General features: G+C 38.4%; 1 protein-coding gene and 1 pseudogene across 5 annotated transcripts in view; one reads left to right on the top strand and one right to left on the bottom strand.

The window, feature by feature from the left end:
- KCNK2 (potassium two pore domain channel subfamily K member 2) overlaps positions 1-17,649 on the top strand; it is a 218,985-nt gene that overhangs the window by 137,158 nt on the left and 64,178 nt on the right. For all 5 annotated transcript variants that reach the window (XM_032862738.1, XM_032862739.1, XM_032862741.1 and 2 more), the window contains exons 4-5: positions 10,885-11,045; positions 14,090-14,276. In XM_032862738.1, the coding sequence (XP_032718629.1) occupies positions 10,885-11,045; positions 14,090-14,276 (348 nt within the window). The remainder of the gene's footprint in view (positions 1-10,884; positions 11,046-14,089; positions 14,277-17,649) is intronic.
- On the bottom strand, positions 3,871-4,186 carry LOC116870734 (annotated as a pseudogene).

Here is a 17,649-nt window from a genome sequence, read left to right as displayed (position 1 = left end):
ATTTTTAGAAATTCTAATAATTCCTGTGTTTAATCTATTTACATAATCTGTGATTATTTATGTATTTGGACCTTTTTCTTGTTGATGTCATACTCTTTCTTTGTTCCTTTTCCCACTATTTTTCTACTCTTTTGTTGGAATGATTGTGGTTACCATCTTTCTCCAACACATTTTTTTGGCTACTGCTTTATATTTCTAGCATTTTAGCCAAATTGCTTACTTATTGAACCTCCCCATTCTGCCATCCATCTTGTTACTGTTGTCCATTGTGTTTGTGCGTATGTTCATGTATGTGCACATATTTTGCAGTTAATAGTTGACCATATTTTCTGACATTCTTTCCACTTCCATGCCCACTTCTGTTTCTCTTATGCTGTTTTCCTTCTGGGTTCCTTTTCTTCTTTCTGATGTACATAATTTCTCAAGCATACCTAGACAGTGATTTTCGTGAGGGTTTTCTGGGGGAGGTAAGGTTTCTTGGACTTTGCTGGGAAATGCTAAGATAGGGCCTTTCATTCTTCTTTGATAGTTTAGCTAAATATAAAATTTCAGGGTAATGATTATTAGCAATTTGAAGATATCAGGACTCCATTATTTTCCAATGACTGTTATTACTCATGTGTTGTTCCTTTGTAAATAATCTCTTCCCTGATAGCTTTTCAGATTTTATCTTTATTTCTATATTCTTTGTTTCTCTATGATGTGTCTAGGCATGGGTATATATTTATTTATCATATTTAACACTAAGAGTGCACTTTTAATATGAGTCCACAGGTCTTCAATTCTTGAGTTCTCAGCTAACAATTTTTAAATATTATGTCCTTGCTAGTCTTTCCATTTCCCCTCCTGGAACTCATATATGATTGCTAAGGTCTCTTAGTCCTCCCTGTCTGTCTCTTAATACTTTTTTATGTTTTTATTTTGTTTTATTTTTAATATTATTTTTTTGACAGAGAAAGACACAGCAAGAGAGGAAACAGAAGCAGGGGGAGTAGGCGAGGGAGAAGCAGGGGGAGTAGGCGAGGGAGAAACAGGCTTCCCGCTGAGCGGGGACCCTGATGCACGGTTCGATCCCAGGACCCTGAGATCATGACCTGAGCTGAGCCACCCAGGTGCCCCCACCCTGTGTTTTTGTTTTAAATCCCTTTTCCTTTCTGTGTCAAATTCCATATGCATTATTCAGTATCACAGTCCTTCCTTCACCTATATCAGTCCATTTCCTCTATTTTATTTCCCTAAAAAATAGCTAATATAATTCATTTCCAAGATTTCTTATTTATTCCTTTTCTTATCTACCCGTTTATATTTTGTACCTATTTATTGCATACTTTCAATAAATTTTTTTTTTAAATCTCTAGATATTCTAATCGGCTTCTTTCAAAATTTAGTTCGGACTGTCCCCTAAAATTGTTTTCACTTGGGAGAAATTCCTGCTGCCGGTGTTGATTGTGTTCAAATTTCTTGGCACTTGATTTATTTATGGACTTCTTATTTAGAGACTCATGTTGAGTAGGATGGTTTCTTTTCCTTTCTCTTTTTCATTCTCTTTTTACTCCTCACTCTTCATTTGTCCTTGGGTACTTGCTGAATTTCCTGATCTAGCACATTAACATTTATTGCCCCAGTAGGGAGTTACTCCAGGCTCTCCTTGGGTCTATTCTACTATCTGTACTTAAATGCTGTGTACTGAGAGCTTATGGCCTTTGCATAGATTCAACATTTGAATAGACCTAACTCCCCTTCAGAGATTAAAGTCAACATGGAACCAAACTTCTACTACACAGTTTTTTGAGTGCAGTGTCTTAACAGGGATTTTTCTCACATACATGTTGCCATCCTTGTTTTCTGTGTAGCAAGTCTTTGTCCACTTATGCACCTTTAAAGAAACGTTGGTAGGGGTGGCTGGCTGGCTCAGTGGATGGAGCGTGCAACTCTTGATCTCAGGGTTGTGAGTTCAAACCCCATGTTGGGTGTAGAGATTCTTAAAAGTAAAATCTTATTTTTAAAAAACTTGGCAGGTGGCATATTTATTTGATTTTATTAACAATCTGGAATTTTTAAATCTAGTGTTTTCTTCATCTTTCTATCTTGAGTATCTAGCACAGTGAATGGCATGTAGTTATTATAGAATAATTTGTCACTGAACAGAATTAAATCATACTGATTGCTGTGATATTTGATTTCTTCTTTTTTTGCATACAACTTAGTATTTTATGATATAGAATTGATCAGAGTAAAGTAATAGTATGCAGTATTTTTCTTACCTGAATTGTCTCTCCATGGAAGTGGAGTACTAGAGTTCTGCCTCCTAAATTTTTGGTCAGAATTACTTAGATTTTTTTTTTATTGTGTTAACCTCTAGAAGGGTCCACATAAGGGCAATTTCAAATTATTGTTGCTTTTATCATCGCTGTTGTCAATAAATGTAATCATAAACTACAGTCTCCACATTGAATACTGGCTAAGAGAGCAAAGATTTTCATGAACTACTATTAGTTAAATAAAACTCTTAAATCTGGAATATATACACTGCAGCCAGTAAGTCCAAATAGTTTAACTCTGTTACTCACTACCTGTAAGTCTCACTCAGAGAGTAGAAAGACTACTATTATCCAAAAGTATTGCTTATTACATATTTAGGCTGACATTTTTTTACAATTTTTTTGTTTTTTTATTAACATATAATGTATTATTTCAAAATACCAGGGGTATTTTGAAATCGCCAGGTTTACACACTTCACAGCACTCACCATAGCACACACCCTCCCCAATGTCCACAACCCAACCACCCTCTCCCTGCCTCCCTCCCCCCAGCAACCCTCAGTTTGTTTTGTGAGATTAAGAGTCTCTTATGGTTTGTCTCTCTCCCGATCCCATCTCGTTTCATTTATTCCTTTCCTATCCCCAAAACCCCCCACGTTGCCTCTCAACTTCCTCATATCAGGGAGATCATATGATAATTGTCTTTCTCTGACTGACTTATTTCGCTATGCATAATACCCTCTAGTTCCATCCACGTCATCGCAAATGGCAAGATTTCATTTCTTTTGCTTAGCCAGACATTTTTCAATGGAAGTGAACTTGTTTGTTAAAGTCGGCTGGTTGACAGGCTTTCAGTAAATCTCAGGTACACAAAGCCAATAATGTACTTGGGGTTTATCAACTTATCATGATGAATATGTGTATTTCCCCATAACAGATATATCTTTAATAATCCAAGTTTTATATGATCTTGGTAGAAGTCTAAATTAGAACGTCTCAAATCACAAGTGCAAACATTATAGATTCAATCCATCTTCAGGCCTGCAAATTAAGTGAAAGCTTGCCTCTTTGACCAAGGGGAACCCTAGGAAGACCCACAAGAAAGGTGTTTGGCTCTTTCTTCACTGCCGCTTGGAAAAGCATGTGGTCTTTGCATAGAGTTTATGCCCTTCCTCTGACATACAACATCATTATATGTTTTTGGTATAGCCATGTTTATCTTTAAATTCTTTATGATTCTGTCCTAGAAGTTGTGCTTAAAGAGTTATTCTCCTGCCCTTTTTTTTTTGTAGTATTTTATGGTCATATTCTCTTTGTAATTGACGATTTAATCCATTCAAAAAATATTAGTATATAATGTGAGGCAAGGACACCATTTATTTCCAAGTGACTTAGTCTTTATCCCATCACTACTTACTGAATAATCTACTTCTATATTGATTTGAAATAAATTACCAAATTTTCATTTATATGCTGAGGTCCCTTTCTGTGCTTTCTGTTGTTTTCATTCTTTACTTTGCCACATCCATTTTTTTGTTTGTTGGTTGGTTGTTGTTTTTTTTTTTTTCAAGTTCCAAAAAGGCTTTATTACACGGGGGGTGTGAGGGTTCAGTCCTTCTTGTCTGTCACTTTCGTCATGGCGGTGAGGACGTTACTCAGCTCGTCTCTCTTGCTCTTGGCATGGATGTGTGCCCCCACTCTTTTGTTGATGAACTTGAGGGCGTGCTTGTCCTTGGAGAATTGAGCAGCTCCATGGCTCACCATTCATAGGGAGTGAAGCCTCCCACCTCTCGGATCATGTCCGCATGAACTTGGTGTGCTTGGTGAGGCACCCATGGCAGCGGCTGTGCCCCAGCTTGCTCATGTTCTTAGTCACCTTGTGGCTCTTGTTGAGACCCACAGCCATGGGGTAGCGCAGAGCCATGGCTGGTGCTCCGCAATGGCTCCTGCAGCGGAAGGTTGCCACATAGTTTTAATTCTTAAAATTATAGATAACATCTTTTTAGCTTGGAAGCAAACTTTGCCTCACATTAGTCTGCTTTTAAAATATTTATTGAGGGCGTCTGGGTGGCTTAGTTAAGCAACTGCCTTTAGCTCAGGTCATGATCCCAGGGTCCTGGGATGGAGACCCACATAGGGCTCCCTGCTCAGTGGGAGGCCTGCTTCTCCCTGTCCCTCTGCTTGCCCCTCCCTCTGCATAGGTGCTCTCTGTCAAATAAATAAAATCTTTAAAAATAAATAAGTAAAAGACTTTATTTAAAAGGTAATAAATAAAATAAAATAGAATATTTATTGACTGCTATTCATTTTATTCCAGGTGAATTTTAGAATCATCTCATTAAGTTGTAAAATTTTTAAAACTATGGAACTTTGATTGCAAATATAGTAAATTTATTAATTAGTGGGGGAGAAATTTGATTTTTTTAATAACTACCTTCACAGAGATATTCTATTTCCCTGTATTTTTTTTCTTTTCCACTTTCTAAAGTATTGTGAGTTTTTTAGATGTATGTGTCAGTCAGTCCGTGAAGAAAACTTACCGATTACCAATTATGCACTAGTTAATAAGTCAGGAAGATTTTGGAATTATAGTTGTAAAAATATTTATAAAAATAATAAATCAACCTCTCTACTCACGGAACTCGTAGTCAAGTGGGGAATATAGACATTAAATGAACTTGTACAGATAATTAAATAATTGCCAAGTATGCACAGTGCATGAAGAGGGGTATTATTTATTTGTAGTATTAATACATGATCCCAGAATAATGGCCCGTTCACTTGAGACTATTGAAATGAGAGTGGCATATTTGGGTCTCCTGCTAGATGGTCCACTTACAGTGGACTTTGGCTTTCCAGGGAAAGCGCTTCCCTTAGAGCAAAGTGAAGCAGCAGTGGTAGGTGTTCTAGTGGTGAACATAAATATGAATATCAAGGGTTGGCCCACAGGCATGGACTTGGCTTCCCTCCAGATCTCTGGCACAGACTACATACAGTCTCTTAAATTTCACTGTATTTTATTCTGTAGCATATTGGTAAATATTAGGTGGGGGAGGCTAAATTATATTGCTGGTCAATTTCTGTGGTATAAATATTCCTTCTATAGCTGATTCCAGGCTACCAATGTGAAGTCAACTGGCTTGTAAAATATCCTGATGATTTAATAGTTGATCTGTCAGGTGAGCTCCAGTATACCATTGGAACCTGCTCCCCATCCCCCACCTCAAGGTCCTGTCCTTTGGTTTCTGCTTAACTGCACCTCCTCCAAAGTCATGCCCCATCCCTGGTCAGTCTTGTCTATTCCCTCAAGCTTTTTGGAAGGCATACATTTTACTCTCTTATTTTGCACGTTATGCCATAACCTGACTTCTGCTCTCCTCAAAGGATACATTTTGTTGTGGACACCTTAATTTAGATGTTAAAAGAGAATAAAACTTAATACTATTTCTTTTCCCTTTTCTTCTTGCTGTAACAATCCATTTTGCCCTGAGGCAATGAAGGTGCTGCTAACTGACCAGGGAAAGAGTCAGGAAATTCAGACAATCACAGTGATTAATATTTTAAAAGCTTAGCTTACTGCTTAGAATCAATGGATACCTTTCATAAATCCATTGATAGAATCAAGTCATTTAACCAGTGCCCATTGATTGGTTAAAACATGTGGTAAATCTGTGGAGGGAAGTCTCCTCTTATTTTACTCAAGGGAGAGAGGTTCATGAGGGACCATCCTCTGATCAGCCGTTTCATTCTCTCACCCAAGGAAATGTTTGGAGAGTTGTAGGCATTCCCTTTGTGTCAGAAAACTGCTGAGTCACTGTGTGTGTGTCTGTCATTGGGAAGTGTTCAGTCTGTGAAGGATGTCACTAGGAGGCACAGATTCATCATAAAGCTCAGTATAATGGTAATGAAAGACATATTTGGAAGGCACAACAGAAGACATCTTAGGAAACTTGATTCCTTCATTCCCCTTGGTGTCTCTTCTGCTAACTTTGACTTGGAGGTAATAAAAATGAAGTACAGAGATGCTACAAAGCCCCCGTCTCCAGTTTTTTGACCAATGAAAGGTAGACTGGCTTTCCTTATATCTCAAATTTTCTCTGGATCTTGGGTTATTGCATTGGTGATGTAAACAGGCTTTCTGTCAGCTTTTCTGAAGATGTTCCAGTGGCCTGCAGGCTGATTCTGAGTCAATGATGGATGAAAACTTGGAGGCTTTGTTTCTTATGCCCATTTAGCTTTCAAGGAACAGATCAAATTGAGCTGACAGCTAGACTTTTATTTTTTGAACACTAGAGCCTGTTTATAGCAACGCTACAGTTAGAATTTTAAAAAAAATTGTATTATTTTCTATTAATCTATCACAGCTGCTAACTCAGGAAATGAATGGGTGAGCTCTGGTGTGCTGCCCCGGCCACGGCTCTGTTCCAAGGAATCCCAAGGGGCCTAGACAAATCAGAAGCAAAACTCCTCACTGGGTTTGTCAACACCACTGCCCAACAAACTCAGATAAACTCATGATAAGAGAAGCCAATAACTCAAGAGACAAGGGTTTGGAAAAGAGAAAGGCAGAAATTTATTTTGGGTGCTGGCTGCTGGAGGAGGTGGCAGATTCAAGTCTTAACAACTGACCTCTCCACCGGTAAGATGGACACCTAGAGTTTTATAAAGAAAGATTAGGGGCAGGGGGTTACATGCAAGAGAGCGGGTAGAGCGTGCGATCATAGATGAGGTTCAGTAGGTCATGGTCAGGGTCACGGGCAGGGAAGGGGACCTGTGAGGTGAAGTCTTCTAGACATTCCATTGCTATCAGTGCTTTGTGGTCTGGTGTCTGGAATGTTGAAAACGTGTGGTAAGAAATAAGCACAGAGGATTTTAGTTGGAGCATGAGTTAAGCTGTCTTATCTATTTCTGGTTTTAACTGTTGGAGCCTACAATTGAGCAAGAGGGCTCACTAACAGCATCCCTTATTTTTCATCTCCGGTCTTTCCTGAAGGCAGCTTACTTCTTATGGCTAGAACTCTGAAGACCTTTTCCCTCTTAATCAAAAAAGAGAAAATGGGATGGAATAGGGTGATTCAGAATTCAGCTCTACCTCCGACCACGTACTCATTCATCCGGAGAGGCAATAAAGAACATTGTTGGATCTTAGCAAGACTTTCTGGAATAATCAAAGAACCTGTGTCAAAGCAGTGCACCCTGCTGACTTAGCAGGGCCTTCTCGTTCTTGCCACTCTGCTGATTGAAGGTAGACTACAGGACGGAGTTGAGATTGTTGAGTTTCTTTCTTGGATAGCATTCAGTAATGGTGCACTGTCCCAAATAGTTCAGCCTAAAATTTTCCCTTAAAATTACCTTCATACAAGATTTCCGGGCCCTTTTCCCACTTGCCCTGGTTGTATCCTTTGTACATATTGCTCTGGTGTTCAGCACTTCAAGGCATTAGTAGATATGAACAAAAAAGAACAGATGGGAGACAAATGAGATAAATGTGTAGACGCCATATGTGAAAAGTTGCCTTCTTCTATGCATGCTGTTTTGCCAGTGCTCCTTCTAAAGGATGGCATCCTTGGTTTGATAGAACATAGTGAAGAACACTGTGTATTCATGACCCCAGTAATCTGGCTATTAAATAGTTTGCATACTGACCGGGCTAAATACATTGATCTGCTCTTTTCTTACTACCAACAGTATGATTAATAGTAATTATAATAATTATTGTTATACCAACTAAATATAAATATTATTATACCACTTAAATATTATTATACCACCTAAATATACCACCTGAATATATTATACCACCTAAATAAAAAATAATTATTATACCACCTAAATAAATATATTATACCACCTAAATATATTATACCACCTAAATATACCGCATACCATATGAAAAAATTTCCTGAGCACCTTTCATGTGATACCTAACTCAATGAGGTAGATAATAATAGGAATATACCCTTTACCAAATGAGGATATAATTTACTGAAGGCCACATATCTCTTGAGTCAGGAATCCAGGAATGGCTGTAATATATTGCCAAACTCTTCCAGAGTATTTATCCTTATTTTTATTTATTTATTTGTTTATTTGAGAGAGAGCACAAGCAGGGGTAAGGAACAGAGGGAGAGGGAGAAGCAGACTCCCTGCTGAGTAGGAAGCCCAATGTGGGGCTAGATCCCGGGACCCTGAGATCTTGACCTGAGCTGAAGGCAGATGCTTAACCGATTGAGCCACCCAGGTGCCCCTTTCCTCATATTTCTTTCAGTTAATTTTAGACTTTAAAGTAAATGCCTTTAAAAGCCATAATGTTTGCAAACCTTACTATAAATCTGTGGACTTTTTATTGGATTTAACATGTATTTAACATGCTAAGACATTGGTAAATCCAAATATCTAATTCCATCTGATACAAACATGAAATTACTTTACAAGCTGTTTGATATAAACATGCATGTACCTCACCTCACCAAAAAGTTGCACTGAGATGGCAGAAAACATGAAAATGGGGAGGGGGACAGTCCATAGTGTGTTGAAGGCAGGGAGGGTGTTGAGGAAACCACAACAAGAATGGATTTGAGGATGATATGAAGCATATGGATACAGATGACAATGAATCTGAATTAAGGAGCCCACATCCCAGGTACAAGCAAAATATAAGATTCTAAAAAGAAAATTAGAAGAAGTGAGCCCATGGGCTATAGCCTGCAAATTAATCAAAGTTCTATGGAACCACTGATCTTAACTTGCACAGTAGCTGTTGCCAGTCCACCCCCAGAATAAAGCTGTGACCACAGCTTTTCAGTTTGGGAGGTTACTAGGGAAAGCACATCAGAGAAAAGTTAAGTTGTTAGGCAGATTTCAGTCCATGCGTTCTCCACCGATAACATTTTCTACTGATTTAGTCACCTCCCCGCCTCCCTGGTACTGAGGGGGACACCCTTCCAAATGGAGATTTCCCTTCTACCTATAAATGTCTCCTGCAAAAGTGTGACCTGTATTCGGTTTTCATAGTCTCTCATGTGTCCACAGTTTCTTAAAAAAAATAACCACCTTAAAATAATCAGGATGCCAAAGAGACATATCTTGGGGTGGCAAAATTTGCTTCCCTACCCCTTTGAAATCCTCAGAACATACTAAGGCAGTATGCTCTTCTCAATAAATGACAATGAGAGCCCTGCAGTTAACAGTATTATCAGTATAGACAGACTGAAGGGCGTTTAATGAAAATATTGGTTTTATTGCATGTGTTACCCCCTTGGTTTTCATCATCTATTTTAATTGGAACATTAGCTGTACTTTGTAGATTATTGAAATGTTTGCTTATTGGAATGTTGCATATTAAAATATATTTGGGGCACCTGGGTGGCTCGGTTAAGCCTCTGCCTTTGGCTCAGGTCATGATCCCAGGGTCCTGGGATCGAGCCCCGCATTGGGCTCTCTGCTCTGTGGCGAGCCTACTTCCTCCTCTCTCTCTGCCTGCCTCTCTGCCTACTTGTGATCTCTGTCAAATAAATAAATAAATAAAGTCTTTAAAAATATATATATTTAAAAGGGATTCTTATCTAGTTAAAAATCTGTGATTAATATCTTTTAATATTGGGAGATTTATGAATTACCCTTGAGGTTGCTGAAAAACAAAAGTTAACTGAGTAAATTTGAAAATCTAATTGGCTTTATTAAATGATTCATGGAACCAGGCAGCATCCCATCTAGCAAGCGGAGGGAAACTCAGAGGAATTGCACAACATTTTTATAGAATAAGGGTGGGGGCAAGAAAGTTACTAACAGAAGAAAAGGTTTTTCCAGACAAGGTAACTTTCCCTGAGAGGGAAGAATAGGGGGTCTTATCAGGCAGATCACTTCATCTTCCTTTCGGGGGTGGTGGGTGATGGAGGGGGCCATGTGGCAGACATTTTGCCTCTGATAGGAAAATTCCTGACTGGTTCAGGTTGAGACTAAGACTACATTTCTGGGTGAAGGTGAAAATGCAGTAAGATTAGCTATCTAGAATATTAGCTATTCTATTGTCAAAGAATCACCAGTTTGGGAATTCAGCCTAAGTGGCACCATTTTGGGCCTGTGGTTTAATAACTGGGGCATAGGGGAATGAGAGCCCCTGGGTCCAGGGTCCCAAACAGACCGTGTTCAGAACTCACTGCTGATAAAATTCGAAGGCAGAGAAATGAGTGGTGCTGAAACCAGAAAGGAACTGATTTCAGTGAGGCCAGCACCAGGAAGACAGTGGACTAACATCTCAAAGACTGTCTCCAAAAAGCCAATAATACTTCCAGGTTTACACAGGAAAATACGGGGCAAATGTGGGCAGGCATGTGCAGGTTAAATCCATCATTGTCTTGGAGTCAGTTACGGGCAGGGTCTTGCTGGCTCTGGGCAGACACTATGGCTTGACGCAGTAGTGTCTGTCTCCTGCCTGCTCCAAGCCCCACTGGAAAGAAGAACCCAAGCAAAAAAGTTTGAGGTCAAAACAGAGACAGCCCAAGTCCTCTTTCAGTTTTCTTGTTTTCTTTTTAACGACATCATATGTTTTAAACTATTACTCGTTTATAAACAACTGAAAACAATTTATTTTTTTATTCTTTTTTTTTTTTTCGTATTTAGGATTTGGAAATATCTCACCACGCACAGAAGGGGGGAAAATATTCTGTATCATCTATGCCTTACTGGGAATTCCCCTTTTTGGTTTTTTGTTGGCTGGAGTTGGTGATCAACTAGGGACCATATTTGGAAAAGGAATTGCAAAAGTGGAAGATACATTTATTGTAAGTATAATAGCCTTTTAACTACATATGTTGTTTAAATTTTTTTAAATTTTTCTAACACCTCAGGTATGGGTAGACAATCAAGTTATTGGGTTTTCCATAACCTTTTATATGTACCTCTATTAGCATGTAACTCACTTCATATTTTTGTAATTAACTTGAATGAGTAAATTAGTACATGCGAAAAAAACAAAAATATGCAGAAATAAAGTAGAAATCTGACAATCCTAGCTTCCAATTCCAGATGTCTTGACTTGCTGTATTCTCTTAAGCTAGTTATTTTACCCTGAAATCTCCATTTTGTCATTTATACAATATGAATAATGGTACTGGCAATGCAGAGGCACTTTGAGAGTTAGAGATAATAAATAAAAGCTTGGGGCACCTGGGTAGCTCGGTCAGTTAAGTGTCTGACTCTTGGTTTTGGCTCAGGTCACGATCTCAGGGTGGTGAGATGGAGCCTCTAGTCAGGTGCCTCACTCAGGACAGAATCTGCTAAAGATTCTCTTCCTCATGTTCCTGGGTGGCTCAGTGGGTTAAAGCCTCTGCCTTCCTCTCAGGTCACGATCCCAGGGTCCTGGGATCGAGCCCCACATCAGGCTCTCTGCTCAGCAGGGACCCTGCTTCCCCCTCTCTCTCTGCCTGCCTCTCTGCCTACTTGTGATCTCTGTCAAATAAATAAATCTTTAAAAAAAAAAAAGATTCTCTCCTTCCCATTCTACCTCCCCACCTCCCCACATTCCCACTCCACCCCACCCCACTGCTGCTTATTTGCATGCATTCTTTCTTTCTGTCTCTCAAATAAGTAAAAATTTAAATACATACATACATACATACTTAACATAGCTAGTAAATAACTGACAGTGTTTTCTAATTTAAAATTTGCTTTGGTATCTTTCTTTATTGCTGGTAGTGTTCTAAATTTGTATAGCCCTTTTGTGAAGGACATTTTATTTAGCAAACACAATAAAAGTGATCATATACTTTAATTCAGTGATGTCACTAATAGAAAAACTTATCCAAGGGATATAATTTAGTAGAACCAAAAGTAATATACACGTCTTAAGATGTTCATGGCTGTATTACACTCAACAGAAAAGGATAAGTAAAATGTAAATGCTTTTATTAGAATAATGAATAAAAAATAGTAATAATACCACAATGATTACAAGTTTTTATTCCTGAGGAAAATGACCAAGAAAATAGTTGCATGAAAAGGGGGTTGTAAAGAAGATGTTACTACCATCACCTGTATTACAAATACATTTTATTTACTCTTCAATAATCTCTTCATCTCTTCACAAACATTTCAACAAAGTATTTTACATGTAATTCTCCTGATAAAATAAGACTACTGAGTACTGGTTTTTCAATTTATAGTTCCAGTTTTTAGCATTAGTTGTGTTTCCAGTTCCAAATTCACTCTTAGATATTTCTGTAGTTGGAATGGAGTAGGTTGAATATTGTAAAATAGGAGTTTCATCCCGTTCTGGGTAATATGCTTTTCTTATACTGAAATTAAAAGTATCTTGTATTTTTATTAATAGGGAAGATTAATGGCATCAACTTGGTAATGAACTGTTCATTCATTCAACAAATTTATTTTGCTTAATTTTTTTTTTACATTTGAGTATAATTGACATACAACATGACATTAGTTTCAGGTATACGACTTAGTGATTTGACAAGATTATGCATTATGCACCACAAGTGTGGTTACCATTTGGTCCATTGCATTGCTATTAGAGTATCATTGACTGTTTTTCTTACATTGTACCTTTTATTCCCTTGACTTACTAATTCCATAACTGGAAGCCTGTATCTCTCTCTCCCCTACCCATCTTGCCCAATTCCCCCCTCTCCCTCCCCTTGGACAACCATCAGTTTGCTCTCTGTATTTATACTTCTGATTCTGCCTTTTGATTATGCATTTGTTTTATTTTTTTTCCCAACAAATTTTTGGGTGCCCACTGGATGCCTGGTGATATTTTTCATGCCACATCTACATGGGTGCATGAAACACGTCCTGTATCCTGGTGGTGAATACATTCCAGTGGTCCTGATTCCACACTTGGTACTAGTCCCTGTCATGAGAACTTGACCAACATGAGTTCATTTAAATGTCACATATGTGATAAGGACAGTAGACTAGAGAAAGGTGTTTTTTTTTTTTTTTCACCTTCCATTCTGTGGTTTCATAGATCTTCATCTCTAGGAAATTTTCAAGTTCTAAAACTCAGTGGGTTTTATATGGTGGGCATGTGACCTATAATTTTCATAGCAGACAGGACAGAACCAGTTAACAGATGGAGAATATACAGTGATTAGCCTCAAATGAAGATCTGGAGATATGCCCTGTCTACAAATGTAATATGGGATACACGGGAGATTCTTGAGAAGAAGGTTGAAAAGACAGCTGTAGTGGAAAGGTGTTTAAGATTCAGCCTTGCCTACCTGTCAGGTTTGATTTATTTAGTTGTACAGTTTAAGGCCATAGAACAGAAAGACAGTTCATCTGGTTCACGGAGGAATCAACTATGGACTTTAAGTCTGTTAGTATTTCAGAGTAATCGGTAGAACAATGATAGAAAAACACAGGAGTGAGGAGGAAATTTTTCATAAAATTAATCATTTTCTCAATTATCAATACAAACTATTTTGTCCGTGGGTCAGTTTTGTCTATTTTCATTTATTTCTAGAATCTGTTTGGCCCGCAGTCAGTAGTATGCCTACAGAATAGAAATATTTCAAAAGTAAAGCAGATAAACAAAGAATGATGTACACTGAAACTGTATTCTCAGAGCAAATGTAATTTATTTTGAAAGCATTTTGCCTGTTGTAAAGCTATGTGCACCATCATTGGTATTGATTGTTTTGAGTTCTTCATGTTATGCCCAATTTTGATAAGACAACTGAACACTCATTATAAAAGGGAAAAAAATAATCTCACTTGCGAATTTGCTGAGAACGGGGTATTAGGTACGCCCATGATCAATAAATCTCAGTTAGTGTCTCTCTCTTGCTCTCTCCACTCTCATCCTTAGAAGTGGAATGTTAGTCAGACCAAGATTCGCATCATCTCGACGATCATCTTTATACTCTTTGGCTGCGTACTCTTTGTTGCCCTGCCCGCGATCATATTCAAGCACATAGAAGGCTGGAGTGCCCTGGACGCCATTTATTTTGTGGTCATCACTCTAACCACCATTGGATTTGGTGACTACGTGGCAGGTAAGTGTTTTTCCTGGCACCGACCCTGCTCTCCTAACCCGTGTCCTTTATTTAGTTAGACCTTTCCCCCAGGTTTGCAGCACAACCCAGTGTCTTAGTTTCCCAAGCCTGCTGTCATGAGCCAAGTGCCCCAAAACTGGGGGCCTTTAAACAAAAGAAATTCATGGCCTCACCGAATTTCAAAATCAAGAGGACTATTGAAACATGGTCCCTCTGAGACTCTAAGTGGAACCTCTCCTGGCCTCTTCCAGCTTGTGGAGGAGGCCATCCGTCCTTGCCTGTCCTGCTTCATTACTCCCATCTCTGCTTACGACATCACACGACGTTCCTTCTTTCCGTGTCTCTGTCACTGTGTCCAGATTTCCCTTTTCTTACACGGACACCAGTCATACTGGACAAAAATTCCCCACTGTACTCCAGTATGAGTTCAGATGAACTAATTACATCTTCAGATCCGAGGTACTGGGGATTAGGACTTGAGCATACCATTTTGGAAGACCATTTCATCTATAACAGGGACAGAGAGACGAAAGAAAAGTCATTCTGGGACACTGGAGGTAGGCAGAAGGGTGCAGTTGGAACATTTATTTTCATTCTAGAAAAGAAATTTGAGTTGCTGTTGTTCAGAATCTTATATTTGCACCCTAATTTCAGAAACCAGACAATCTGCCTCTAATTTTTGTTTTTTATGCATTTATTTTTCTTTTACTGTTAGACAAATTCGAGTTTATCTTTGCTCTTTTTACTTAAGCCTTTTCATGTCTCAGTTTTACACCTGCAAACTTGAGAAGATGTTCTAAGCTACTTAAAACCTTCTTTTCTCTAAGATATTTTTCTCATTTAATTTTCAGTTCTCAGGACAGTATTTTTTACATTTACCAGTATCCACACTTTTTATTCATGTTTTTTGGTATTTCCTTTTCTACATGTTATTACAATTGCAGTATGCTTTATTGTGGTATCTCTTGGGTCTTAACTTCTGTGACTTTAACTCCCTCTTTACCATTTATATTATCCAATTATCGTATTGTTCTAATTCCAATTTTAGATAAATTATAACAGCGGTAAAAGTAAGCACAATGGCATTCTATCTTGGATCATTTTGACCAGCTCTTGAAAATCTAAACCATTCTTTTTTAGAAAATCCAATGTTAAGTATTAGAAAACTTGCTAACCATATAGTAGGAATGTGCCCTTAAACTTCGCAGGATAAACTCACCAGCCTAATTTAGCTTTACAAGAGTTTTATACTTTCTGGCTGTTCACTCTTCTTTCTTGCCCCAAAGTTCTTAAATGTTTTCAGAGAAAAAATGTTCTGTACAGTTCTATAAAATCTCAGAGAAGGCTGATAGTTCATCTGTTTCTACTGATTTGTTAATTATGGTTTAATCTGGCGAAGCCTAGACTGCCCTTGAGGATGCACATGCTTTCATGAAGGAAGCGTATATGTAGTTCCTTATAGGAAGACAAATTTCTGCCCTAAAACACCCATTTTTCTATCTCTGAGGGTATATGGTTAGCTTAAGTCGAAGTGGAAAAATGCATTTATGTAGGAGAAAGTAAGACAGTGAGATGATAACAAGTTTCAGACTTGTGATATGTTAACCTTGGCCTCTTGCACTACTTTATAAATATCATTAACAAGGTCTTGGAGCAGCTGTGGAATATATAGGTATTTGGGGAGAAGTCTAAGGCCAACAGCCTTGCACAGCCTGTGTTATTTTAATTTTTAATAGTAATGCAACATTTTATTTATTTTTCAGCTTTGTTGAGATATAATTGAAAATAAAATTTAAGGCGAGCCTGGGTGGCTCAGTGGGTTAAAGCCTCTGCCTTTGGCTCAGTTCAGGACCCTGGGATCGAGTCCCACACAGGACTCTCTGCTCAGCAGGGAGCCTGCTTCCCCCTTTATCTCTCTGTCTGCCTCTTTGTCTACTTATGATCTCTGTCTGCCAAATAAATAAAATCTTAAAAAAAAAGAAAATTTAAGATATTGAAAGTGTACACATGGTGATTTGATATAAGTATACATTAAGAAGGGATTCCCACTGTCTATTAATTAACACATTAACATATCCATCCTTTCATGTAGCTCTCTTTTGAGGGAGTGGGGAGGGGTAAGAACGTTTAAGTTCTACTCCTAACAGATTTCAGTAATACAATACAGTGCACGTGTTATTTGAAGAAATTGACAGACTCCATCAGTCTAGTGTGTGTCCTGGTCCAGTAAAAACAAAAACAAAAAAACCCTCAAAGATTATATATAAAAAAAAAAAAAAGTGGGTGGCATCCTAAAATAATGTTGTATTTGTGACCACAGTATAAAGTGGCTTAGTAAAAAGGAACAAATATTTTTACTTTATGGTTTTGTAGAAGATTGAAAAATAATACCTTTTTTACAAAAAGATTTTTTATATTTAGAGAAAGAGGGAGAGAGTGAGCACGTACAAACTGGGGGGAGGGGCAGAGAGAGACACCCCGCTGAGCAGGGAGCTCCGGGAGGGGCTTGATCTCACAACCCCTCATGACCCTCTCAGATCATGAGCTGAGCCAAAATCAAGGGCTGGAGGCTCAACCCACTGAGCCACCCAGGCGCCCCACCTATTCTTTTTTTAAACTTTACCTCAAGAGATCAGCACTTTGAAACTGGCTAGATCCTATGGGTCTCTTCATAGCCACTCAAATAGAAGAGCAGTTCACTAAGAACGTCTTGTGTGTATGAGTGGAGACCCCAAATCCAGAGTCCTGACAGAGCACTATAGGGGAACATGGTCGCAAAATGATACTTGTGTGACATTGTCATCTAATAAACATCTTTATTATTACTAAGATTTTATTCTGTCACGCCCTTGCTAAGCCCATTACTGGGATTTTATTTTTTATTTTGCAGAGGAAGCAATAGAAAGCACTAGAAATATGCCTTGCTAAAAATTAGCAAAGGGATTAAAGTGGCAAATGCTGAGAAAGATAATGTAGAGCAGAGTCCTTACCTACCAAGCAGGTCACTGTGCCCAGGGAGTGGTTTTGGAAGGAGATGTGGCAAAGGCTGTAGGAAATGTGTTCTCTTAGCAAGATTCCTTGGAAAAAAATAAAAACCTTGAGTTCTTTTTTTAAGGAGCTGAGAAAAGAATTGCCTTGCTTAATTCAATAGAGTACACGCAGTGTTTCCTTCTGGGTAGCTTGTGGCTAAGCAGCAAAAGTCAGCTATTGAGCAAAAGGCAAGCATCCCATCTGGGAAACTGCAGTTGTTTCCTTTGTAGAACCTTCCCCTTTGAGATTCCACGTCACTACAGATAGTACTGTCACTTAACCTTGGTATCTTCACCAAGGAAAAGCAGGAGGCAGTGCTCTAACTTGAATCTTCTCGCCTTTC

This window comes from Lontra canadensis, unplaced genomic scaffold, assembly GCF_010015895.1.
Source record: "Lontra canadensis isolate GAN:19392208 unplaced genomic scaffold, GSC_riverotter_1.0 scaffold24, whole genome shotgun sequence".
Classification (NCBI taxonomy): Eukaryota; Metazoa; Chordata; class Mammalia; order Carnivora; family Mustelidae; genus Lontra; species Lontra canadensis.
This window is presented reverse-complemented; position numbering and strand designations above follow the sequence as displayed.